At 40.9% G+C, this 26,788-nt stretch overlaps 1 protein-coding gene across 3 annotated transcripts in view; it reads left to right on the top strand.

The window, feature by feature from the left end:
- rgs3a (regulator of G protein signaling 3a) overlaps positions 1-13,653 on the top strand; it is a gene marked incomplete at its 5' end in the record, with an annotated part of 149,079 nt that extends 135,426 nt beyond the window's left edge. For 2 of the 3 annotated variants that reach the window (XM_080510106.1, XM_080510107.1), the window contains 4 exons: positions 9,183-9,284; positions 10,150-10,211; positions 11,276-11,442; positions 11,557-13,653. In XM_080510106.1, the coding sequence (XP_080366232.1) occupies positions 9,183-9,284; positions 10,150-10,211; positions 11,276-11,442; positions 11,557-11,757 (532 nt within the window). In that variant the 3' untranslated portion in view covers positions 11,758-13,653. Of the gene's footprint in view, positions 1-4,771; positions 4,922-9,182; positions 9,285-10,149; positions 10,212-11,275; positions 11,443-11,556 lie in introns of those variants that run through there. The other variant, XM_080510108.1, reaches the window with a different exon arrangement.
- Positions 13,654-26,788: the final 13,135 nt, after the last annotated feature.

The following is a 26,788-nucleotide window of genomic DNA, read 5'->3' as shown; positions in this document are numbered from 1 at the left end:
AGGGATCTGATCTTAGTGATTGATTTGAGAAACACTTGTTTGTAAATACATATGTAAACACTCTGTACATAATTTTAGTACAGGATTTCCTCAACAAATTGCATCTCTATTTTAATATCCATTTATTTGACATTAATCTTCAGAAGAAGACATTAAGGCGTCTTGCAAAATTGACCCAGCAATGTGGTAAATGTCTGTGCATGCCCAGCATCAAAAGATGAAGTAAAACCTTGATTTGAAAAAAGAATTACATAAGCTTTTCCAGCCTAAGAAATGTATGCAAATGATTTGATGACAAGGCAGCTTTTCATAAATCTGTGAAAGCTTAGGTATATTAGCAAGTAATCATTTGGAGTGTAGTGAGTTTCTTACACAGTTAGTAGTAAATTAATAAAAAGCATCAAAATTATTTCCAGGATTACCAAGTATTGCACTATAAGCAAAACAAATATGTAGTTGTTTTCTGAATGTGTTTCGTAAAGTTTAAGACTTTGCACTGACCTGGTAGGATAAACAGCATAAACACTGATGCAGTAATGACTCAGTTTAATGTGAGCCTGACAGGATCAGTCATGGCCTCATGTAGCAGCTCTGACAGAACTTGTTGTCATAGTTCACAGTAAGCTAACATTGACTTGCTCGCCATTGATCTTGGTGGCTCATCAGTTCTTACACATCGCTCTGTTCCTGTGCAGAATCCCTTTTTAGTCAAAACAAGCCAAACTGTGGTTTAACTAAAATGTGAAATTACTGTCATGCCTTATCATGCCGCTTCCTGACCAGGTGTACATCTGACTGTGCTGAATGAATTTGATATTACCAAATTTACACATCTGGTTTTAAAACAGTCTTTTAGATAAGAGAAGGCTTTTATCTTGAGGCGAATCTAAAGATGGAGTGCTGTTAGGTATAGAGGGCAGCCGTGGCTCAGGTGACGAAGCGGGTTGTCTTCCATCACGAAGGTTAGGAGAATGATCTGCTTCTCCACCGGTGGTGTCCTTGATGAAGAAAATGATCCCAAAGCTATTAGCATTGGTCGAAGAGCACCTTGCATGGGATCCTTCTCTAAGATTGAGTGTCATAGTGGTCGATCATTTAAAAAAAATTTTTTTAAATGCTACAAAAGTTATGTTCCATGATGGTCATCTGGTGCAAAATATCTGCCAAATCAGATATGCAGATCACAACATCTGCTGTAGCAACCAATGAAGAAGTAAAGCTATTGATTGAAGGATTTACGAGACTTTGCCCACTTTGTGCGTCATTCCGGTCCTAGCCTGAATTAATTTATACGCATTAATTCCTATTGTCAATGTCTGATTGTGTCATCAGGTGAGTTGCATTTTTTTTTTCTCTGTGAAAGTGGCACTATAAATATGACATTGAATTGATGTGACCTTTATCTTAAATAGGTCTTACTGTGTCAAGTGTGAAGCATATATCCATCAGTTGTGACATTGATGAAGGTTACATAGAAGAAAATAGTCCTTGTATCATTGATGCAACTCTCCTCTGTCATCATTAGTCAATAAAACGAGGATGAGTCACACAGCTTTCTGAACATGTTGTTTCCACATTGAGCCCCTGCATTTACAGTCCTTGTTTCCACTAATTCTCAATGTCACAAGTCCATTGTCACTTGTTTCATCCAGTTTATTTTTCCACCACCTTTGAAAACTAGCTGCTCTCAATATCTTTGTTTGTATCGGGGTATAATTATAATGTCTGTGCTACTGATTGACAGCACACACATGAAATCTTCTCATACAATCATGCATAAAGGAAATTAAATTATTTTCTTCCAGATGTAGGTCACTGATATGTAGAGCGGTGGTTTGAAACCTTCTGACCATTGGTCAAGTGATTACAGACTATTCTGCTGTAACTAGTTAACGAGTAGTGATAAAGTAAAATACAATACAATACACTGTACACTTGTTATGTGTGTTTAACCTAGACTCTTACTTTTGTGCAGGTTCATCTAAACAATGTGAATATTATGGAATATGTAGTTTCCACCAATTTAATTCAAATGGAATTGTCCATTTCATATTTATTTATGAAACATGAAATGATTAATTTATGTTATGTCATAAAAAAATTTTTTTAATAAATGCAGGAACTAAAAATATTTGCAACATTTCCCAATATCAAATAATTTAACAATTTTTTAATAACACAAGGCCTTAATTTTCACAATCCAAATTTTAAAAGTGTTTCTTTAAATGTTTTCAGTTTATGTTATCACTATTATTGCTGGAAAAACTGACACAATTAACTTTTTTGATTAATTTGATTCACCTACGTAAATAAATGTATACTTTGTGAGAATTGGAAAAAAAAAACTTCAAAAAAGATTTCAAGGGTTTGTTTTTGCAAAAGATCTGGAAGATAAATTAACTAACTACAGTCATTCGCTGAGGAGACTGGGGGTAAGTTGTGTTGGCTGTGTCACCTCTGACTGACACGAGTCTCCATTCAACAAGCGGCGAGGGCCTGGTGACGAGGGTCCGGTTGAGAGGAAGGTCTTGGGGAATGTGCCGGAAGTCGTCTGCTCCACGTCCGCTGTATCTTGTCGCTCTTGGCACTTTAAGAATCTGCGTCTCACATCTTGGTGATAGATACCGCAGTGCACCTTCAGAGGTCTTGTGGAGTACATGCCTATATCAGCCAGAGTTGCTTTCAAGGCATCTGAATGCTCAGCAGCAGCATGTCGGGCAAAGGTGGTCACAATGTTTTGCTTCATCTGTGAATGTCCGTGTTGGTACTTTATCTCCTTTGAAACATCAGTTGAATGGCACAAAGCACTTTGCTGCAGCACAGTGGCTTCCTTGTGTCCTCTTCATTCCTGCATTTTTTTTTCAATCAGGAAAGATATAAAGCAGGTCCTTTATTTTTCAAACATTCTTTCTCACGTCCGCGACGTTATTTTTACAAACTCAGAGCACTGTCTTATATTTTCTCTCAGCTCTTTGTCTCCGTTCCTACTTACTTACGACTTTATCCGGATTTAACTTACTTTGTTTAGTTCTCTGGCTCCAGCGCAGCTGTTTTCCTGGACTTGCTCACATGATCTCTGCCTCAGCCTTCATCTCTCATCTCTTCTTTTGTTCTTAGTTTGTTCAGGTGTTGTGCTTCCTCATTGCGGTGAAGTATTGCATGGATATGTCGTTATGCTATGTTTTTCCACATCAGGTAGCGAGTACAGCATATCAGTTAACGCACCACTGTAATTATATTTTAGGAATTAGAAACTTGTATCTACTTTATTCCATATTTTTGTTTGTTTCAGTATATAAACATACATTCAGGGCCAGTACTTCAATGTAGTGAATCCAACTTCAATTCATAAGAAAAAAACAGACAGATGGAGAGGGCAGAGAAACACAACACTCAGTGCCTGTGAAACACAAGCACAAGTGACCATCTGTGTGCTTCTGCATCTCTGTCTGGCATATGTATGGTTTACATACTTTGAATACACTGTAAACATACTGCCGTAATGGTAGGTTGAAAGTGGAATATTTAACAGGTCATTCTGACGCTGTGTACGGTAGCAGTTGCTCTAATTAGTGTAGTCTATTTTGTAGCAACAGTATATGTAACCGTGTTTATTGTGGTGTGAAACTTGGCCAAGGTGAGTTTTGATTGTGCTGTTGACCGTCACAGATAACTATGTCTTCTGTGAAACGCTGCCAAGGAAATGTAGAAAAACAAAATCACGACACCTAAAATTCTTGACACTTGAGCGTTATTTTGACTAAATCAATTATTCTTTCATTATGGAGTTCCCTTCAAACAATATAATGCAACTATTTACAGGTATTCAAAGCATTTTTTTTTTTTTTACACCTGAACAATATGAATGGAGACCAGTGATGCTCATACAGAAGTCATTGTAGAAAAAATGAATCATGTGATGGCTTCCAAGTCTAAAATAATTGGTGTGGGCGTAGGCAGAGATCTTTGTTCAATTAAATCAACTATATTTGTACTTTCAAACTTGCAAACACACATTGATTTTTATCACTGGACAAAAGCTCTGGTTATATAGAAGAATGATCCACCTAAAAAAACCCATCATCGTCCAAATGTGGACTCTTTTCATAATTCTTATGCCCATTTTCTGCTACATTGCACAATCCTTCCTAACTATTGTTATAATGGCATTCCAGTTCTCTACAAACTCCTAAAAATGTATTGCAAGTTGGTAAACGATTTGGATGTGTGAGGATACGCTGTTGACTAAGGTGAGTCATCAACATATTTATCAAAAAAAACAAAACAAAAAAAAATTCCTGGCCATGTAAAAATATGAGTTGTCAGTCCTGAAAGTTGTTAACGTTTAATCTTGGAATCTGACATCGGAGGTTAATGCTTTTACAACTTTTGCTGATCAACTTTGAAAACAACCTCAAATTGAATTTAATTTAAATGTCCAGTTGGATTAATGGGAGTTAAGCTAGAGAACCTTAATCTACTTGTTGAATCTGACTCCAGGTAACTGCAGCCAAACGCTTAAAACTGTGTTTTGCTGCTTCTTGTCACTTTGAACACAGACCATTACAATAGTCATGTTATTTATTTTATGCTGTCATCTAAAATAAATTTGACCCCAACTCAAACTTTTCCAGACCCCAGTAGAGAGAATCTGGCCTCTAAATGCTGTTTGTCGATTGGATGAGCCCAGGGTCCGCCTTCCCCAGACCCCCTTGGACTATATAAAGCTCCACCAGAGCCTCTGAGGGGTTAGAGGAATGTGATTGCCAAACAAACCCCTGGGCCCTGACCAGCAGCACTCTAAAAAAAATTAAAAAACAAAAAAAACAAAAACAAACTGCTTACATGCAGTTCATGCTACATTCATGCTGGCACCTATGTTCCACACTATGGTTGATTTCTCTGAGAAGTACCTCGAAAGGTAAGAGCAAGGCAGTAGACAGATTTGTGTGCTGCTCATTCTTCTGTTCTTATCAAGAGGTTGGAGGCATAAGAAGGGACAGTGAGAAAAGCCTGGGTGCAGGCTATTTTGTGTGTCTCTCGGGCTGGTATAGGAAGCTCTCTGACCTTTAAGTGGATCTCATTTGACAGTCGCAGTGAGGGAGAAGGGTCCCCTGTGAGGTTGAAGCTCTGAAAGTATTTTGGAGGGAGCTGCTTTAACTTCTAACTTGAGGCTGTCCCTTTTTCTTAATATATGCAGCCTGGATTTCAGGAATAGGATCGCTCATGTGGTCTTTGTGGCTAAAAAGGTGATAATGCTCAGAAATAGAGCTCTTTCAAGACTGTTCATATTATATTCAAGGACAAAATACACAACAGTTTGTTTATATTCATTGTTTGTCCAGTGAAATAGTTAGTTAAAAAGTTCATTCCTTTTGGTGAAGATGCACTTTTTGATCCCTGCTCCATATCATATGTATTTATATGCTTAATTTTCTTTCACAGAGCATTTTTGAAACAATTTGCATGTGACAAAATTGACAATACAAGTGCTTAAAATAACTATGTATACATTTATAGACAGATCCCAAAGTGGTAATGTCTTTTATTAAGGTAATTGAGACGGCAACCAAACCCTTGACCCATTATACAGTATTTACAGGCACAGACAGCCTCAGACAAAGTGTTACTTGTGTGTCATGTTCTATTTTCACTTCACAGGCACACAGCCTTCTGTCAATAGACTGTTAAAGGGAACGACAACATGCTTGAACATTGCTCACCTTGGGCCCGCTTTGCATTATTGCAGGACTTCGCAGGTCAGGCTCAATCAAAGCTGAACGCTTTTTCATTGTGAGGGGCAAATGAAATCACCCTTGCTGGGAAGAGGAAAGTGGGATGAAGTGGGACAGTGGATTTTTGGTCTTGCGACTGTGCGGGACATTATAATCTACAGTGTGGCTGTCTGCAGCTCTCCCCATGTGCTATCAGAGCCTTTCCCTGAGAGTGCGGCCTACTTTTCAGAACACCAGGAATAGCCAGCGGGGTGCTATTAGTGCGACTAATGTGAGCCAAGCAAAGAGGGAATAAAGAGCATGGAAACCTGCAGATAATTGCAGAACTAAAGACCTATTGCTCCTTCACTCGAGCACATTAAGTGTTCTCTGTCGCATGGACAGAAGTAGACACTCCTGTGTGTGTACACATCACTGCAGACACCTGTATGCATTGGGCAAACATATCTAGTGCTTTGGAATAAAGATCATCCTAATGCAGAGGTCGGTCTCTTAGCATATCGAGTGAATCATATGTAATTGAGGATGATATGTAATAGTATTATTATTGAGGGCTATTAGCAGCTCAAGAGTTGCAGAGAAAAATGAAAAAAAGTCGCAACATTCAACAGAGAGACACTCAAAATGAGAGACTGTGAGAGGAGCCATCAGTATTTCAAGTACTGTATCATGGTCAAGTGATGTGTTAGTCAAGCACAAGATTTAGTTTTCGCTGAACAAAGTGATGTATCTGTGCTTTCTTTTCTTTGTGTTTCCATGGGTTTTCTTAGACTGCATGCCGCAGTTTCTTCTCCTTCTGAGAGGTTTTTTTTCCTTCAAGCACTTTCTTTAGCTGAGTTTTCACATCTTTTTCAGCATATAAATCGATGCATCTAAAAGAACATGGGCAGAACTGGAAATCCCAAGCGTACTAAGAATGATGCTTGTGGTTTAGCGCCTACCAGAGGTGCAAGACAGGTGAATTAGATATTTGCTTCCATTGAGAAAATAATCACGCTGGCAATTTTGTTTGTTTTTGCAGCTGCTTGGGTGTAATTTCAAGGTGAAACTCTCATCTGAACTCGAGAAACTTCACACCCGTGGTGTTACAATGAATGCTGATTTACTGAAACAGCAGCTACGGAAGCCGGTACTGCAGCCAAGTCTCTCTGAATTGTGTTGATTGAAATGAGGAATCCACATTTGTGTCACTTGTTTGAACGTATGACGTCGGCTTCATGTCGGAGGCAGTGAAAATGGATTGATACATTGATGGGATGATGGGATGATGCGAGCTGCTTGCGTTTGCAGTATCCATGGATTCCCACGTGGTGGCAGGAGAGAAACATACATTTCACTTTATGCTTGTGTTGTTATGACATCATCGTCACATCATTACCATGGCCTCAGCTTGTACAAAAGCAAAACAAATACTAAAGTTTCCTTTGTCAGACGGAGAGCGTCTTAGTTTGGCTTTTATCAAATATAAAAATATATATTTTCCCTTACTTTCATGCTCCGCATGACAGAGTCTCTCTTTTAGTTAACACGCGCACAGCTCAAGTTTTAATTGCCTTGAGTCCAACCTAAAAATAGAGCAATCTAATAAATTCAGCTCTGATGTTACGAGTTTATTTAACAGCAAGGGAGCTTTTATTTCGGTAATGATGTCCTTCAGGCCTTGCAAGTATGAGCTATTCAGTGCACAAGAGCACCCTGTTGTTTCCATGTGCCAGAGGCCTCCATTCTGTTCATCAGTAAAGCATCTGGATCCACGTCTGCTTCATGCAGCGTGCTCGTGTTATTTCAATCAGAGGATGAGTCATCTCTCCACTGCTAACGGTGTGTGAGATGTTTGGATATTCCTCAGAGAGATCTCCAATTTTTGCCTTACCTGGCCTGAGAGAGGAAATAGCTCCCTTGTGGCTGCTGCATGAATTTGTTTACCGTATTCAGGAAGTGTGTGTGTGTGTGTGTGTGTGTGTGTGTGTGTGTGTGTGTGTGTGTGTGTGTGTGTGTGTGTGTGTGTGTGTGTGTGTGTGTGTGTGTGTATTTTTTCTCCTGGCTGAACTAAGTATTCGGCACGAGCTCAGTGGTCCTAACCCAAACCCACCCAAACTACTCGCTCATTCTAGTTTTAAAGGCTATTTAGCTACGGCAGTTCTCGCCCTTTTTCTTCCCCACTGCATCTTGGAAAAACTCACGTCTGCAGTTGACTGTGTTCTCTGTTCTGTCTGACACACACAGACACACAGACACACACAGTGGGGGAGGCTTGGAGTTTTCCACCACCTGTGACTGGCATGAAAGCACCACTGAAGTGGGCATGAGCTGGCACAGGTGCTGAGGGGGCGCTTTGAAATTGTCATGCTGGGTTTCTTTTCATCGCCGCATGCATATTCATGTACAGTATTTGTGCTGGTCTGCCGTTGTGTGCGCCTTTGCTCTTCTGTGTGTGCGTACTCGAATGACAGTCGTCTATAATTGGAAGTCCTGTTTCTTAATTCGGGGTGTGCACGGTCTCCGGGGGGGCCGTGGGTTGGCAGTGGGACAGCTTGCAGTGATTAGGGCCAACCGGCGCACAACGCTGCGCTGCATTATTAGCGGGCCAGTCAATCCACAGTGGAAATCAAAAGCAGGGACTCAGGAAATGGGTGTTGAGTGAGGTCAAATCCCAATGAGGCAGCACGTGCTCCAGGTCGGGAAAAGCCAGGACACCTACCAGGGGATTGTGGGAATGCGCAGAATCCTGTCAGGAGCCCATGGGTACCGAGGACTCTTATCTGAGATTTAGGGTGGCGCTTGTGCGTCTCTGCATCAGAGATGGTTGGAGAAAGGTGAAACAGGTGAGGGTTTTTTGGCTGCGGCTCCTGGAGTGAGGGTGTCACTGTGCCCTGTTGCCTCTGCCCTGGGTCAGCTCCCTCTCAGCAGCCCCTCTAGGCACATGGAGAATGGTGTGATGAAACAGAGGAGTGAGGACTGAATCTCTCTCCTCCTTCTCTGCCACATTCGTTTAGTCCCTGCCGAGGAACCTGCCAGGGACACTTCTACAGGAAAGACTGTCAGAGTTATTAGATTGACAGGAGAAGCACTGACAAGAAGAGAAAGGCGGAAGGAGACCTGACTTTTGGAAAATCCTGTCCCATCATACTGACACACCTGGCTGAAGACTAGAATGTACACAACAATAATTTCTTGTTCCTCTTTTCTGGCATTTATTGGTTTGCTTTTACATGGATTGGATTTACAACATTGAAGATCGTGACCTTGGATTGATTTCAGTTGTGGACTTTGGATTTGAAGACTCAACACACTTTCTTTTCTTGTCTCTTTTTTTTTTGTCTTCCTTCTATATCTATATTATCTCCCACCATTCCTATCCCATTCCTCTTCTTATCGCTACTCTCCTTCGCCTCATCATAAATCTGTCTTTTCCTGTCTTTCTCTCTCCTTCTTTCTTTCACTCAGGGCCAAAGACATGAAGAATCGGCTGGCTTTCCTGCGGAGGAGGAATGAATCCCCAGGAAGCAACCCAGCCGGCAAGTTAGACAAAGCCATGAAGTCAGTCAAGTAAGTGGCCACTTCCTGACTGCATGTGCATGTAGGCGTGTGTTAAAATGTTTTCTGGATTTTGCCACAACTGGTGACGACCTGGTCTGGCTCGACAGACATGTGGGCAGGAGGAGCGATGAGCTCGTGGCCGTAGGGTTGCGTCAGTCAAATTAAAGAAAGAGTGCGTGCATAACATTAGCATGTATGTGTGTGTATAAACAGTGGATTTAATTACGTCTGAAATGTATTCACCTGATGAGTAGATACTTTTTTTCAATTAAATTTATTAGCCAATGTGAATTATTACACTATATAGTTTATTCGACCTATATTAGAATATGTTGTGATATATATATTGGCATGTCCGTTCTCTAAACATCAAGAAATATGTCCATATTAAAAGAGTTCAAATCATGTTAAAAGTGGCTGGTCAGATGTGTATTGCAGTGAGGGCGACATGGTCACTGTAAAGACGCATGCTTCATCACAAGGTAAAGAAAGGATGAGAAGCAGCAGGGGGCAGACACAAACCGTTGGTGGGGTAGGAGGCTTCGCAACCCAACAACATGCTCTGATTGGCTGGCTGAAGCCCCTCCCCCTCCCACAGTCTAAGAGCCATTGAGTGTGGGATATAAAAGCCCTCGCCCCCACCACAGTGAGGCAGACAGACAGACTCATGGCTCTCAGTGCTGTTATCACTCATACAGCAGGAGCTAATGTGAGAGAGTAGAGTGGAGGGAAAACGGAAGCAGCATAGAGGGATCATCTACATCCACGTTTCCACTCGTCTACCTTGCATAGTCAAAGTTCTGCGGATGGGTCACACAATGAGAAACCTGGCTGAAATGGGCTTGTTAAAGAATCGCTCCGCTTTCATCTGCAGGCCCACCCCAGAGGAAGCGCTGAAGTGGGGGGACTCGCTCGACAAGCTGCTGGCACACAAATGTAAGTTGACTTGAATTTATCGTCCACCTTCGTGCTTTTTTCCCCCATCACGTGCTTCTGTATATGCAAGAAATGTCTATCTTTCCGCTGCACATCCTTTTCACATATGGATAACACTTCAAAATGAAAAGTACGGCAAAGTTAGTTGGAGAAGAAGACATGCAGGGTTTGCTTGAGGTGGTGGGGGGAAGGTGGTGAGCCCAGAAACTGTGCATGCATTCCTCGTATGCATTGCACAAACGCATCCACACACTGCTTGTGTGCGTGCAGCTTACTGCAAGCTTCCCTAATCCCTTACAGACAAAGTCCATGATTTACATACAGAGATGAAGTGAGACTAAAAGAGGCAGCCTGCATGTGCATTTCTATTTTTGGCTTCTACAATTCATCTTTTCACGGTTTGCTCCGGGTTTCTGTTTCAAAGCAAGAAGGCTGATGCGAAGCCAGAGCTACATCTGTTCCCCATTCGGCTCCGCTGGCCTCTTTATTCTCCCTCTTCTAATTTCCTCTCTCTTACCTCTTACCGCACGTGTGCTCACCAGAATGAGGTAAGAGATGACTGCGTGCACTGGCTCTGCTTATCAGCGTGGGTGATTCATGGGAACGGAAAGGTGCAGACAGGAGCTGTGGGTGGACACGGCTTCCTGCCATTCTCTCTTCTGGATGCCTTCTTCCTCAAATCATTAACTCACCCGAAACTTTAGAGAAAATATGCCAAGAGAGTCCGTCTTTTTTTTTTCTTTCTTGCCCTCGTCACACCAAAACAAGCGGCCTTTTGTGCATTCACAGCGTGTATATACAGGCAGCACAGTTTTCATGATTAATAAAAAGGAATTCTAGAGTCACTGGGGTGATGTCACCTAAAGGATGTGGGGAACTCGAATATGTGCAGCAATGTTGAGGTTTTTCTTCTCTCACTTTATTCCAACCACATGACTCAAAGGCCATCACAGAGCTATTTCAGGCACTGAAACTCCAAGGAGAGCTTCAGCTGTGAGGTTGCCATGGCACTTTAGTCAACTCTCCTTTTGTTTATCCTCCTCCTCCTCTCTGCTCTCCCTCAGATGGTCTGGCAGCCTTCAGAGCTTTCCTGCGCACAGAGTTCAGTGAGGAGAATCTGGAATTCTGGCTCGCATGTGAGGAATACAAGAAGATCAAGTCGCAATCCAAGATGGCCTCAAAAGCCAAGAAAGTCTTTGCAGAGTACATCGCCATCCAGTCTTGTAAAGAGGTGAGCGAGCGTGAGCTTGGAAAAAATGCTTAAAAATGAAACGTGAAAGCAAAACGTGTGTTTCCCAATCTGTTCTTCTTTTTTTACTCACTTCTCATTCTTCTTCATCTGCAGGTTAATCTGGATTCGTACACCAGAGATCACACAAAGGACAACCTGCAGAATGTGACACGCTCCTGCTTTGACCTCGCGCAGAGGCGGATATACGGGCTGATGGAGAAGGACTCATACCCTCGCTTCCTGCGCTCAGAACTCTACTTGGACTTAATCAACCAAAAAAAACCCAGCTCCACTTCAACTTCGTCTTCGTCGTAAGAGATGAGGAGAGAAAATAGGGGGCAGACTTGGAAAACAAAAAGTAGAATGGGTGGGATGTGAGCTTTTTGTTTGCTTTTTTTTTTGTTTGTTTTCAAAGTGTGTATGTCATCCTGTTCATGTTTTGTTGTTGTGTTGGTGTGAGACGACGCGGCAAAGCTATGGCACTGCAAAGGAATGTAGTTTACACAGTTACCAGGTGGATGCATGAATGGATGGACTGGTGAATGCATGGATGAATGGATGACTGTTTCTAAAAATACAGGCGCCCATGAGCAAAGAGCAGGAGCTGGATGCTTGTCTGATCACTGGTTTTTTCCTTGCTTTTTTTTTTTTTTGGTGGGGGTTAAGTGTATTTTTGTCCAGTTGTACTGGAGAAAAGGAGGGGTGCACCAAAAAAAAAAAAAAAAACCCTGCAGACATGAAGACAGTCCGGTACTGTTTTGTCACCTTTTTTTCCTTTATGTCCTTTGAGACTCCCTCTCTAGATCCCCTCCTTTGCTCCACCATGTTTTCCATGAAGCTGTTGGTACGACATAAAGTCCTTTTTCTTCAAGACTTTTTCACCAGACTTCAACTCAAGAAGATGTCTTGAGTGAAAACACATCTGTCTGACCCTGCATCTCCTCAAAGCGCCCATAAATGGCTTCTTCATTTCACAGAGAAAAAGATACTGTGAGTGCTCAACCGGGGACAAAGACGGGAGTTGGGAAATGGATAAATAACAGACTGGAGTTGTGATGGAACACAGGTTTGTGTCCCTCTCGCATAAAAAGACGTTAAAAGTCGCATTCAAAGCCGGAGGTGGGAAAAAAAAAGAAGAAGACTTGCGTCCTGTCTCCAAAGACTGTTTACAACAAGGAAAATCCAAGAAGAAGAAGAAGAAAACTTGTGCGGCCAAACTGACATTTCCTTTAACGTTGTAGCTCATTGTGGACTAATCAAGGAAGCGTTCTCAGGACAGATTACAGCTCGGTTAATCTCCACTGTTTCTGTTTTTCTACACACTCATTGTTTGTTTTTGTTTTTTCTAATATGCGCTAGGGTTCAAACCTGCACTCCCTTGTTTTACTGAGCAGTACACGACAGGTTGCTCTTCTCACAGTCTGAAAAAGAGAAAAAAAAAATGCTTCATGTGTACAAAAGGTTTGCCTATTTATTTAGAATAACTCGCTGGATGCTTCTACAGACACCCTCACGTCCTCTAAAGCACTCAGCTAGAAGCTCTCACTTTCCTCTTAACCACCAAACAGGTCCAATGCTGTCCTGAACTTTTAAGTGCAATATTTTTTTATTTCTTATTTTATTTTATTATTATAATGTTTGGTTTGTTCATTTATTTGAATAATTTTTAACGGGGAAGACGGAACAGCTTGAGCTCTGTATTAACTTTATTTGTTAAGAAAAAAAAAACCTAGAGCTATAAGGTTGACTTACAGCATAAACTTTCAAGAAGCATAAGTAGTTTAATGACTTTTAAGCAAGTGATTCTAACTGTATGTTAATCCCTGGCAGCAGGCAGCCAGGGCTGATAATGTTGTAAATATAATTCTTTAAGAAAACTATGTGATGACACATTTAAAAACAAACAAAAAGAAAAAAAAGCCAATAGGTCTCTGCTGGTGACGAATGTTGTACCCAGCTGTATCTATGTAAATATGAGAGACTCAAAACTATAAGATGACATGTATTGTTGGAAAAAAAATATAAAAAGATCCAGAATAGATGAACAAGAGCAGTGTCCAATCTGTTCTGTACGCTGGTCATACACTGCTTGTAAGGAGTTTCTTGAAATGCATTTTATCATTTTCACTGTTTACAATTCAAAATGCATCTCCTATGATAGCAAGTGAAAACAGTAGAGTACATTTGGTGTCATTGCTAATGATAAATAAACCAACCAACTGATGAAGTAACGTGTGTGGTGTCTGGATTTCTTCTTGTGACGTCATCTTGTGTGTTTCACAGGCCTCGATTACAGTTAAAAAAAAAGTAAGTTGATGTATTCTTAGTTGATGTATTGCTGTCAGGACATGGTCAGTCCGTTTTTTACGCAGTCATACAGAACATGTCACTGGATGTTTAAAACCCTGATTAATCCGTGAATGACAGTAACCAGAGATAAACAAGCAGCATGCAGACAGTTGCAGACAGCCATTGAAGAGGTAAGACAATATTTATATAGAGCAGTGGCGTTCAACACCGGCCCTTGAGGGCCATTGGCCTGCATGTTGTCGATGTCTGCTTCACCACACCTGAATCCAATCAATTTGTGCCCAATAAGGAACGCCCTCATTGCCACCAGGTGTGTTGTAGCAGGGATAGACCTTAAAAATGACGGCATGAGCTGATGTCAGCTAACACTAAAGCTAATAGCTGCCTCGGGGAGCGGGACGAGGAAGACAGTGACCTTACCGCTAATGCATGTTTTTGGACTGAGGGAGGAAACCTGAGTGAGTAGAGGAAATCCCATGCACAAGGAGTACATGCAACCCGATCCACTGTGTAGCCCACCAATCCTTTCATCCGTAACAAAAAGAACAAAATCACAGAAACTCCAGTAACTGAAACTGTCTCATGAATGCTATTAAGAGTAGTGACATGCTACTTTACTCAGCTTTATTCCCAACACTTGTTTACATCCTCACACATGCTTCTAGGAGGATTCCTTTGCACCGCACTTCTGTTTTCTAAACTCCACAAGGATAACTACAGCCAGAACACCATTAGATTGTCTCAGCATGAAGCCTGGAAACACTGAGGTGACCCAAGTGTTTTTAACCTTGCAGTTAAAGAGACATTTTACATAGTATGTCTTGGATACAACTTAGGACACAATGTGTTAATTGGTAATATTAAGGACATCCACTCCTGATGAGCAAGGGACATTGGTCGGCGTGTTTTGGACATCTAATGAATGCATCCTCGAGTCACATGTTAAGGACAATGACGACTTCTAAAGCCAACTTATCGGGCCTCTGAGGCCTGGATTGGACCCCGTTTGTGTTTTTGCACATATATTCCCAAACTTTAGAGGATGGATGTTTCAGTGTTTATCTTCGAAATGCTGTCATGATTAAACTCCAAAACATGTGCTTCTGTTACATCTATCTTGGCAATTTACTGTTCAAACAGTCACTCGAGGAGTTTGAGGTGGAGAGGAAACTCACGGACAATAAAACTGCACTTTATGTGTCGTATGCTCATGGAAGCTCTTCAGATCTTTTTGCAGATGTGGGTTTTTTTTTTTCTGCTCGTCACGTTGGTTTTCCTGCAGTTTTATGTTGGGTTTTTTTGCAACATGTTTAATCTATTACTTTCTGAGCTAAACCCAGTGCTAAATATACACGTACTGTCAAGCAGTATTTTTATGTTCTTGTGGCATGGAAAAATTTTAAGAAACAATGTAAGATGGGATATATTTTTTATACCCTTCCCTTGAGCAAAACCTAATGTAATGCCAACTTCTGCACTTAATGTGATTTTCCATTGCCAGTGTTGTATTTTTGTCCATGAAGACACCATTTTTTTTTTAAAACATCCCTGTTCGTATCTATTGTCAAAACTCTGCACTCTGTGAGAAGTTATTCTAGAAAATGCAGTATGCATGTATATTATATGTATATGTATATTGTTCTGACTCGTGGGTGGTCAAAACATCCTGATCAGTGCATTCACATGACCACCATATATCAAACTAACCTTTAATTCACTTTCATTTTCATGACCTCAACCATCAGTAAATTTGGTATTTGTAATATTTATGTGACATACAAGGTTTGATCATGACCTGTTCATCAGTTTTGACTGGTAAATATGGGCAGAAATGCCCATAGCTAAAAAAATAAAATAAAAATGGTTTGTTATGGTACTTTGTCAACATTGAGGAAGGAGCAGTGTAGTTTCAGAGACGGCGGTGACACAGAACATCAACACTTGTCCTGATCCCAGCTGTCTGGTTTTCTGAAAAGAGGAGCATGTGAATGTGACATCGGGGTCGAGTGTTAGCGGGGCTGTGATGAGAGGAAACAGTTGGAGGTTTGTGAGGGCTCTGTGTGTGTGTGTGTGTGTGTGTGTGTGTGTGTGTGTGTGTGTGTGTGTGTGTGTGTGTGTGTGTGTGTGTGTGTGTGTGTGTGTGTGTGTGTGTGTGTGTGTGTGTGGGGGGGGGGGGGGGGGTGATCAGTCTGAAGAGGTTGCTGGAGGCAGTAGTAACAGCACCTAATCTTCTTTACCAGCTGCCATCTGTTTTGACAGACACGGTTTCTTTTTTTCTTCTTCTAAAAAGCGTTTCCTCTCATCTCACTATCCCGCTGACGCTCTCTTTGTCTCTAGATTCCGCACATGTGTCTTTATTTTTTCCCAAAAAAAATTCCAAGCGTCTCATCGCTTATGCCCCACAATGGCCTCGTTCCTGAGCTTGGGTTACTTTGCCAAATCGTCTTTGTTCATATTTCCTTCCTCCTTGTCATTTTATGTAAACCACATCTCAGCGTCTGTCATTGTTTTCAAATTCAGCTGTCTCATGAGCACCAAAACACATCGTCTCAAATTTCCTGCCCAGATCGCTCAAGTCCTGCCTTCTCCAACGGAGCTGTCAGGGTTTCCTCCGCTGTGGCTCTTTCTTATCTTACATCCTTGTCAAGTGAGAAATGGTCACCAGGATATTGCATGGCAAGTTGTTTTTACTGATAGATTTTATGTTTTGTTAGTTGATCAAAAAAGTCTCTGGAATTTCGATGCATCTTATGGAACCTACTCCTAGGAATCTATGTCCATTTTGAGACATATAATTTTCAGCATTATTGCTCCGAGTTGGGTGAGATAATCGATACCAATCTTGTATGTACCCATTCAGTGTGAATTAGATTAGGTAACCATAAAGACTGGAAGCAGGCGAAAAAACACAGTGTCCAGCCAAGAAGCAGCTCCGGCCCATAACTCACTGTGCAGCCTCAACTTACAGATGACATATAAAGACAGGATAAGCCTTTTTTTTGGCTCACAAGAGGTTAAGAGGAACGTCTTGGGATTTAAATATGCTGGTTCCAGCCAAGTAGCCCTGTCCATTTACACACCAGCGAATGCTAAAACATTATGAAACATGATTTTCCTTGTGGGCTAGGTGTTTTCACTTGAATTCTCAAGATGAATAAATAGTTCCAAACTAATTAGATGTACTATTCCATAAAAAGTACCTAAGCTGGCCTCACAATATAGTTTGACCCACAAATACTCTAATTTTTTTTTTTCTTCAGGTTGTGAATGTTAACTATCTTTATCACAAAAAACTGGAGTTTGAACTTTCGGGAGTTCTCAATTACAAACCTCACATAAACATGCAACGGGTTATTGAAGTTGGATCCAGCTTACTCATTATTATCAAGCAGCATTTCCAAGATGGATTCATGTTTTTGATGGGAACTTGTGAATAGTTAAGCAAATAAGCCTACATTTCTCAGCAGTTGTTTAATAGTTAAATCCTCATATTTTTTATTTATTTTTTTTATCAGTGAAAGGAGAATATAAACTGGGGAGCCCTGTTTTATGTAGGAAGCTGTCATGCTGAATGCTGTGGAGCTTCCACCAGCACGCCCCCTTCTATCTGCGCCGCAGTCGAGGGGCTTAAGTCTTGATTAATCCTTAATGCTCAGATCAGCCTATCTGTTCAACTCTTGGCAGGTTTACAAAAGAAACATCACATCTCTCCAGCTGCCCTTGATGAGTCAGTGTGCACCCTCAATACTGGATGCTGTGGACAGACTCTATTTATTTGTCACGTGTATTTCATTCAGCAAGTGTTGTCATTTTCCAGGTTTTTGAAGTAGAGCAGGGGTTTCCTGCCTATTTCATCCCCAGATCCTCCAGACACACTGTCTCTAGGACAGACTGAGGACCCCCCTCTGACTTGCCAAAACATTCCGGTGAAGCCAAATGCTGGTGGACACAACCACTCACATGAACCCCAGCAGTGCTTGACTGACTCCACACGCACCCACCCGTTATAAGATGGTGTTGGAAAAATCTTTTGGGTGTATGTTTACATGACAACGGTGCTATGAGCCACTGAAAATGGACCCCAAGATGGAGAACCTTTCAAAAACACTCTGACTCCGTGTAGATGGAGGGAATTGAAATACTGCTATTGAACATGCACTCTGTGGCCTTAGTAAACAGCTCTTCTACATGTGTAGGAGTAGATGAACAAAACCAATGGCAGCCTCCAGAATGTGATGATTTCCAGTCCTTATTCTCCTGGGACTTGGTAGTTTTATCGTTGACAGTCACCCAGAAAATCAATTCAGCTTTGTTGTTTGTCCAGATGAATGTGTGTGTACTTGTCATAGTTAAAGAGGGGTTATTGCTCCTCCACTCCTACCCCCACCACAGAATGTCACTTCTCCAGGTTGGGAACGTCTTTGTTTATTGTGCTATCCTCATTTAATTCTTTGACTTGCTACATGAGGCGATCTCATCATGTGTATTTTTACAGCCTTGTATGAATCCCATCTGTCAGGTCCCGGCTACACTTTTCCAGGTTTCTCCTCCATCTGGCACAATTGTAAGAAAATATCTTGTGAAGTGAAGGAGTCTTGGGGGCCCTAAACTGTGCTGAGCTCACTTTTACCGTGGAACATTTTTCACGTGGCACACGGCCGTCCTCATGCGGAGCCTTGGCGCAGTTTTCCATCCTTAGCATGGAGCTCGGTGGTTTGAACGGATGTCATCGTGGCCGCCAGTCGACGGGGACTTTGAAAACCGTAACAGACAGAGGAAGGGAGTGGAAGGAAGCTTGATGCTGATAGCCTGTCTTGTCCCTGTGGCCTATTCAGAATAGGTCAGGCTTGTATTTATAGATGGCCTTTTATAAAAATAGATGAACGAGAACAAGTATTGCTGGCGTTTTTTTTGCAAAATAGCAAAGTAATATGACATTTCAGGAAAGATGTTTATTTGTTTTTATGCCTCAAGTCACAGGAGATGGGGGTTTTCTGTCTGTAATGTGAAGCCAAAAGGTTACGCCACCAGGCACAAAGAGTTTTTGTGTTCGACCTCCGGCAACATTTCAAAACTCAAAGCATTTTGCTGCTCACTGCTTGTGCGTGAACCAGCCAGAACTGGAGAAGTACTTGGCTGTGCAGTGCAGTGCAATTTTGATGTCAATGAAGAGGAGATTACCTCCTTCTCAGGCAAACTTCCTCCGCCTAACTACTGGTTCTGTCAGACTCCTCGGCCAATTTCATCTCACCATCTATTAGATTACGTAACAGATGTTTTTTCGTGGGACCTTACACCATCGTGTTGCCCTGTTGTGTCCTCTCAGATCATTTCGAAATGCTAATTGTCGCATTTGGAGGCCAAGGACACTATCTTCCTCTCGGGAGTAGAGTCCCAGGTGAAACTACTCCAGATGCTTCTTCATAATGAGACACTATTTATTCCATTGAGACTGAGCTGTCAAATCTAAACAACCTTGTACGTGGTAAAACAGATGGAGGGGAAACCAGAGAGAAGCATCAAGGTGAGGGGTGTTTTTCTGTCCAACATGTTTTTTTAACTGTCTTACACTGTATGTTGAGAGCAGACCAGTCCGGTTGGGGGATTTTCAGTGTGAAGTTGGCACATTCTCCCTGTGCATGCATTGGTTTTCTTTAGGAACTAGGATTTGGTTTTTGGTCACTCCAAATTGTTCTCAACGGTCATTATGAGTGTGTGTGACTGGCAACCTGTGTGTGTGTCCTGCCGTCACCCATAAATCAGGCTCCAATCCCCTGTGACATGTGGGGTTTGCACGTTCTTCCTTCGCCTTTAACCAAGTGATTCAAAATGGTTGTAGATGTGAATGCATCATGTGTCTCTCTGTCAGCCCTGTGATTAAGTGGGTTTCCTGCCCAGGATGAACTCCACCCTTTAGCCCAATGTCGCACAGCTCCTGCGACCTCAACGAAGCGGGTGAAGAAAATGGATGAATGTTACTGGTGTTAACTAAAAACCGTCAAGATTAGTCTTTGCCAGGTTGCAAATATCAGGAAGTTGTCGCTTTCCATCGTGTGCTTTTGAACAAAGTTGACTTAACGTTGATTAAAGTTTAATAGGATAGAAATCAGGGGTGACTCAGGAGGACAACAAAGAATTAAATGAAGTTGTGGAGGCAATGAAGGGGTGAAAAGGAAGGCATTTCACAACAAAACACTTTAAATGATGAGTTCTGTAAGTAAAGAAACACTAAGCTTAAATAATGCACCTCACTAAGAGGATTGTGAGCAACAAAAAAAAAAGCAGCGGACTTCAGCAGATTACCGACAAAAGAAAACCCCCAAAAGACTTTGCTGTGACAGAAACTTGCTTTTTGACTAAGTTTCATTTTATATTGAAAAATTATGCCATTATGGAGTTGATGCTGGCTGAACAAAATAATAATTGAAAAACCTATATACATAATAGAAATCTGAATAGTCCATTGTCAGTGTTGAAAACAATGAAATTGTAAGCGCGGTCTGTACAAGTGACACACTATAAATATAGAAAACATAGAAAATGTATCAAACAAATTAAATGCATGAAAGTATTAATATATAAAGTAGGAGGATTAAAAGAAGACAACAAACTGCATTTCACACAAAGAGGTCTGTAGGTTTGCATTGTTATTTCTCAAAGTGCAAATCATCTGATTGGCATCAAATGAGGAAAAAGCAGGTATCTATCCTGCCCCAAAATAAATCCAATCTGATTTGACTTCCTTGTGAGCGCAGTATGAAGAAAACAGGTTTAGAGTCACCAAACATGGGATGTGACAAATGTCAGATGGGCGGTTTATTTCTGCGTGTCCGTGGGCATGTCTGCTGCAAGGCAAATCTTTTTCATTTCTTTTTTTCGATACATTTTATAAGCTGCTGGTGTGATGTCTAGCTATATAAAATGCTCTCACAATAATCCCACATGCATTGCATTACATTTATCCAGCGCACAGCATGTCTAAGTAAACTATGAGTGTCATATTGCATAACATGCTTCGCTGCAGCTGTCCAGCACGAGTGCTCTTCACATATTGTTGTTCTGTCTGCACAAATGTCATTGTGAGCACAGAGTAATGACACTGTCCATTGCCACTCAAGAACATCAGTAATTGCTTATTGCCACGGTTCAATCAGCTAATTATGGGGCAGCATGATATTGAGTGAAATCAGGCAGGCATACAGTAGATCAGTGCAGACATAATCACACGAATACACTGTTACCATTTATTTATGTATTTTTGGAAACTGATTACAATTGCTTTTGGGTTCTTTGTACCACCAACTCATTATGCATTGCATTTAACAACTGTTTTATCATGTCACATAGTTCCCTCAGTGGTATTTCAAAAGCCAAGCAGGGGCTCACTCTCATTTCTGATCAGTTTTATGTTCCAGATTTTATTTGTTTTTTTGTTTTGCATAACATTGTTTGATTGAACTGGAATAGGAGTTGATGTTTTATGTGGGAACATCTGGATACGCTTTTTGTCTGACTTTTAAGGCTCAAAATTGTAGCACACAGGATTTACCAATTTAGTGGGGATTCTGCAAAAATGATGTTATGCGATCATGCAAATATACATCAGAATTTTAAAGTAGACCTGTTCGGGAGTAGATAGACCACTAGTATCTGATTTGTGTAGCTCCTTGGTGCGTGTGTGAATGTGATTGAAATAGAGGTTGAGCTTTTTGGAAGCTTTCATGTTTACTTGTGGACCGTTGGCGCAAACATTGATGGACACGATCATACACTACAAGCAGAACTGGATGAGAAACTTTATAAACATAACACATGTTGCAACACTGCAGAAAACACTGATACTGACTGCTGCTGATGTCTAAGATCTCATCAATCCCTAAACTAATTTTTGTGTTTTTGTCTCCACGGTGATAACATAATCTCATGGAACATCTTTTTTTTTTTTTTTAACTTGTCTGATGTTTTCCAGACCTCTCTGTACAGTTTCCAAGTGGCTGGTGGCGGCTCCACACAAACACAAGCGGTCCAAGCACTTGTTTCCATGCTCCGGTGCTTCACCACGTTGATCTGTAATGAGTCGTCTGACTCGGTGCTGGACTGGCATCGGTGAGCGTGGGTGTCATCGAGAGTCTGGAAGTAAAACAGGAAATGAATCAAGCTCATGATGTCACCAGGGCACGTCCTTACCTAGTTCAAAAATCCTTTTTGACTCAGAGCTGGTTCACATGTTTCCCTGCAGATTTTCTAATGTAGTCGATACAAAGGCATGCGGAACAACTCGCTGTGGCCCAGGAGGAAGCCACCAATCAGCGGTATGACGCATGCAGGCTAATTATTTAGTATCCGTCTATAAGTGGGACTTTTTACACAGTTCTACATTTTTTCACTAATGTGTCTGGCGTCAAAGCTGACGCTATTCTGGACACGCGAAATCCATTAAAGTAAAATAAACGGGAAAGAAAGATTCTTTTTATGTAGGAAAATGTCACTCTGGGAGCCCGGTAGGGATGAGAAACTAGAAGAAATGACAGGGATAGAAAGAGCAATGATGATCTGTGACTGTGAGAAGATGATGGTTATGCACACATACACATTTGCACATATACACAATTTACTATAAACTTGTGTGCAGCCAAGTGTCTTTTCTTGCACCAGAGCTTGTATCGATTGATTGCATTCAGTGATGAACCAATTCATCATCATTTCAATCAGTCAAGAGAAGCAATTGTAGATACAGATGTTCTTTACATTTACAATTAAACACCATCAACAGTGTCCAAACCCTTTTGAAGCTCTGATTTTTCAAGAATCGAAATGAAGGTCAGTGGTCAAGCTTGAAGGCAGATAAAGGTTTACGCAGGAGAGTGGATGTGATGCTGATGTCTTGCTAAGACAAATGTGTAATCACGGACAGCTGACCGGTGATTTCCGCACTAAAAGACATGAATGCCAGTAAGAATTGACACGTTTAATCTATCTCCTTTTCTGTTTCCTGATTTGGTGATGCAGTTCACGCCGCTCCGGGTAAACACAGACACCTTTGTGACTACAATCCAAAAAACAAAAACAGTCAGAGGACTAGAGCCCAACCGATATCCAGCTCATTCAGCTGTCATGTAAGAAAGAGAAGAGCTACAACTGATCCTGTTTATTGATTTACTATATGACCCCCGCTTGGTTTATTGCTTCACGATACAACCAGCTCTTTACCTCGTCAGATAAACGCAGACAACTCATCCATCGTCTGTTGCCATGTGGCTTTGGATTATCTTGAGGCCATGGCTTGGAATATACAGAGAGGCTGAAGCAAAAGGATTTGTGTGGTCCACATATTTGATGCAACACACAGAAACACTGGATTTGACTGTCAGTGAGTTTTCCAACTGTGCAGTGTTGCTCCACCGCCGATATTATTTACGATCTTCAACAAGAGCAGAAATTGTTGCTGTGGAAACTTGAAGGCTGATTTTGTACTTTGTAAAATGTGTATTTCATTTCATTTATTTGTTTATTTGCAATGGACAATGCATATGGATGTACAATCCCTCTCTTTGTGAGGTTATTGTAAATATGCCAGACTTAGAACTAGGCTAATTTTCATCTGTTGTCCTACATAAAACCATACAAGGTTATGAATGTAGAAAAACATATAAAAATATAGTAAAGCAAAGACAATGATGATGATAAAATAATTCTTCCTAAAAACCTACCATAAAGTGCAAACATTAATATATATAAGGTAAACCTACAGCTTCGATAGGTCAATTTTGACATAATACATTGCCAATATACGAAATGTATTAAAGCAATTTTAAATCAACCGGGAGTTTGGCCGTGGTTCACAACATTCACAAGTTAAACTCTAAATTAATTTAGGCATTTTCTCTCAGAGAGAGAGTTGAGAGTAATCTTAGAGTTACTTTTCCCAGTAACTATTTAGTTATACCTTCGAGTAATGTTTTTTTTTGTAACAATAACACTGCTTACATTATTCTACAGTTTTCTAACAGACCTTGAGAGGAGAAATGGCTATTAAAGAGCATTTTCCAAAGTTGTCTTAGAAGACATTCTTTCCAGTTTACACACGCACAACAATTTTTCAGTAATGACAGGTTATTCTTTTAACATCACCATCTTCCTGTTACTGTGACAGAGAAAAACCGTTGCCAAACCGACAAAAATGAGAAGCAGCTGGAAACAAACAGAATAATCTTTAATCTTTTCTCCGAGAAAGATGTCAGTTCTCGGGAAGGCTTTTGAAATTTATGGGTTAAAAAAAATTAAAAAGAATCACTGGATGAAAAAAAAAAGTATCATGATTGGATTTCATGGTGGGATCATGGTCAACCCACGTGGCCCACAGTGACAAGACCCTGGTTTATATCTCTGTTCGGGATCCTTTGTGCAACATAGACAGAAGATGTGAAGGCAGGGTTGGACTGATTACTGAATGCACCCATGGACACCAACAAAGACTGTTCCTGTGAGAATGAACCAGCATCCTGTGCAGTATGACGTTTAACAAATTTAATGCTTTTTTTTATAGAAGTTCAATTCGAATGACAATCTCTCGGCGAACATGAACAAAGCCCGTTTTCACACGGGCTTGGCAACCCTTTAATCTTAGGTCACAATGAATGTGTACAGGGTTTGTGTGAATGTGTTTAATCAGTATGTAGAGCAAGGTCAGCCAACATCTGATTGGCAGCTGTTGGATGACGCACCTCAATTGGCATTCAAACCTTATCATAATGTATGTAAGTGGGTCAGCATATACACGGCCACATCAAAGAAGCAAGTTGAAAATTCATCAAAAACAACAGTGGTCTGGGTGGGCGTGGATGAGGGAGAATACATTGGAGAAGAAGAGATGTGACTTCGAGACCACTGTAGCCTGTCTTGTAATTTCAACACATGTCAACCATCGATATGAAGTTTAATGGTTGTCAACAAGCAAATGCCTCAATTTATTTTGTGTAAAATAGTTTTAAGCTCAATGAGACGTTGCTCACAGCACTGCCTTGTTGCATAACTAGACAGCCGTTGGATCCCCAGAGACTTCACACCGGGGGACAGGATCCCTCGTAGTCCAGCCCTGAAGCTTGTGTGGAGTTCCTATGTTCTGCCTGTTCATGGGTGGGCTTTGTCTTTATACACCTGCTTTCCTCCCGACAACCCAAAGATATGTGTACCCTACCATATTTGATGAATTACACTGCTTGTAGGTGTGAATGCATCTTTGTGTAGTCGTGAGACTGTCACAGAGTGCAATTCTTTTGAATGTGTGCTCTGCCATTCACTCATTGTCAGCTATGATGAGGCACATGATCCCTGCAACCCTGAATTGGATCATGCCAGTTTAGATAAATATCATGATGTTGACAAAGGAAGTCCAAACAATCCAAACCTAAGACGAAAAATGTTTAAAAAAAACTGTGAGTGGGCATACCAGGGAAGTAATCCAGGTTCATTACATCAGTTACCATTCCTTTGTCGCAAATGATCAATTATTATTAATATGGAAGTAATGATGGATTACTTTTTGCTCCGTAGAGTGTCTTAATGTGCCTGCCCACCGCATAGGATTGGTCAATGCGGAAAAAAGGAATTTCCCCAAGGGGATTAATAAAGTATTTAGTTTATTTGTTTAAAGAGGCTTTGGACCATCAACTAAACTGGCATACACCCAGAGAACGCTGGATGGCTTTGAAAGTACTGCTGTGTGGACAGCACTTTGATCAAGCTGAGAATTTTAGCACTGAAACGTTCAGCAGCAAAGCTGGAGAAGTGGATGTTCAAAGAAAAAATTCCTTGGGATATTATAAAATAATCAAAGGTGAAAGGCAATTTTTTTTAGATAAAAATCAATCTATATTTGTATGTTATAATACTGAAATAATGTCAATATCACAAGACAAATCTAATCAGATACACCTCTCGATACACACACACACACACACACACACACACACACACACACACACACACACACACACACACACACACACACACACACACACACACACACAGAGCCAGCAGGCACTAATCAATACAAGGTTTGCACATGGATTAAGTGTACTAAGCTGCAGGTGTTTGCCACTGTAGCAATGATTTATCCATTTTCCATTTCTCTGGAGCAGTCATTTGGTTATGTAATGCTTTGCACACATTTTTCATTTCTTTGGTTTCACCTAGACTTTTTGTTTAGTTTGTACTTTTCACAACATTTGGACTAATAATGGCCCATTGGACAACCTGCAACTAGAAAAACATATGAAAATCGCCTATAAGCCCTTACCTTTTGTTTTTAGACTAATTTTAGATTTCACAACAGTCCTGGAGGTGCCTCCAGCATGCTTAAGCTGACAGCCAACTCATTTAAGTCAATTATATCGTGACTCTTAAAGTTAAGGTTTTTCAGGGGCTTTTTAATGAGTTGGTATTCTGAAAAGTCTTAACTGCACCGAAGTGACACAAAAAAATTCAAAAAAAAATTCAAAAATAGCTGGTTTTTTGCAAGATAGTGGAAAGGAAAACAAAACAGGTAAGACTGTGTTTACTCAAGAGATAAGGATGCAAAATTAAATACGATGCATCTGAGATTCATTTGGAAAAGATCTCATCCCCTAACACAGAAAGCTCATTTGCAGAGATGGAAGAAACTCTGGCAGCCCACATGAAGCCAAGCACACTTAATAAAGTTTGTCTTCCATCACAGAGAGTGATGAGTTTTGGGGGAGGGGGGTGGCTTGCAGCAGTTTCCATTTTGGCTGCGAGTCGTACATCTGCAAACGAGATCCCAGAGGATTGATATGTCAGCCAAGTCGAGGCACACAAAGAGAGCAGAGCACAAGTAAAATGTTTTTATTACAACCACGAGTGATACCGCTACACTAATGGTATAACTTGGACAACTGGTAGAGCGTGAGTGATGTGATTCGAAATCTTAAAAAAAAAAAGAAAAATCTAATTATTGCATTTTTACCCTTTAATAGACAAGTGACCATATTTAGCAGCTGGTGCGTCTCATAGTTTT

This window comes from Blennius ocellaris, assembly GCF_963422515.1.
Source record: "Blennius ocellaris genome assembly, chromosome: 15".
NCBI classification, from domain to species: Eukaryota; Metazoa; Chordata; class Actinopteri; order Blenniiformes; family Blenniidae; genus Blennius; species Blennius ocellaris.
The sequence above is the reverse complement of the archived record's forward strand: the minus strand, read 5'-3'. Positions and strand labels throughout refer to the sequence as shown.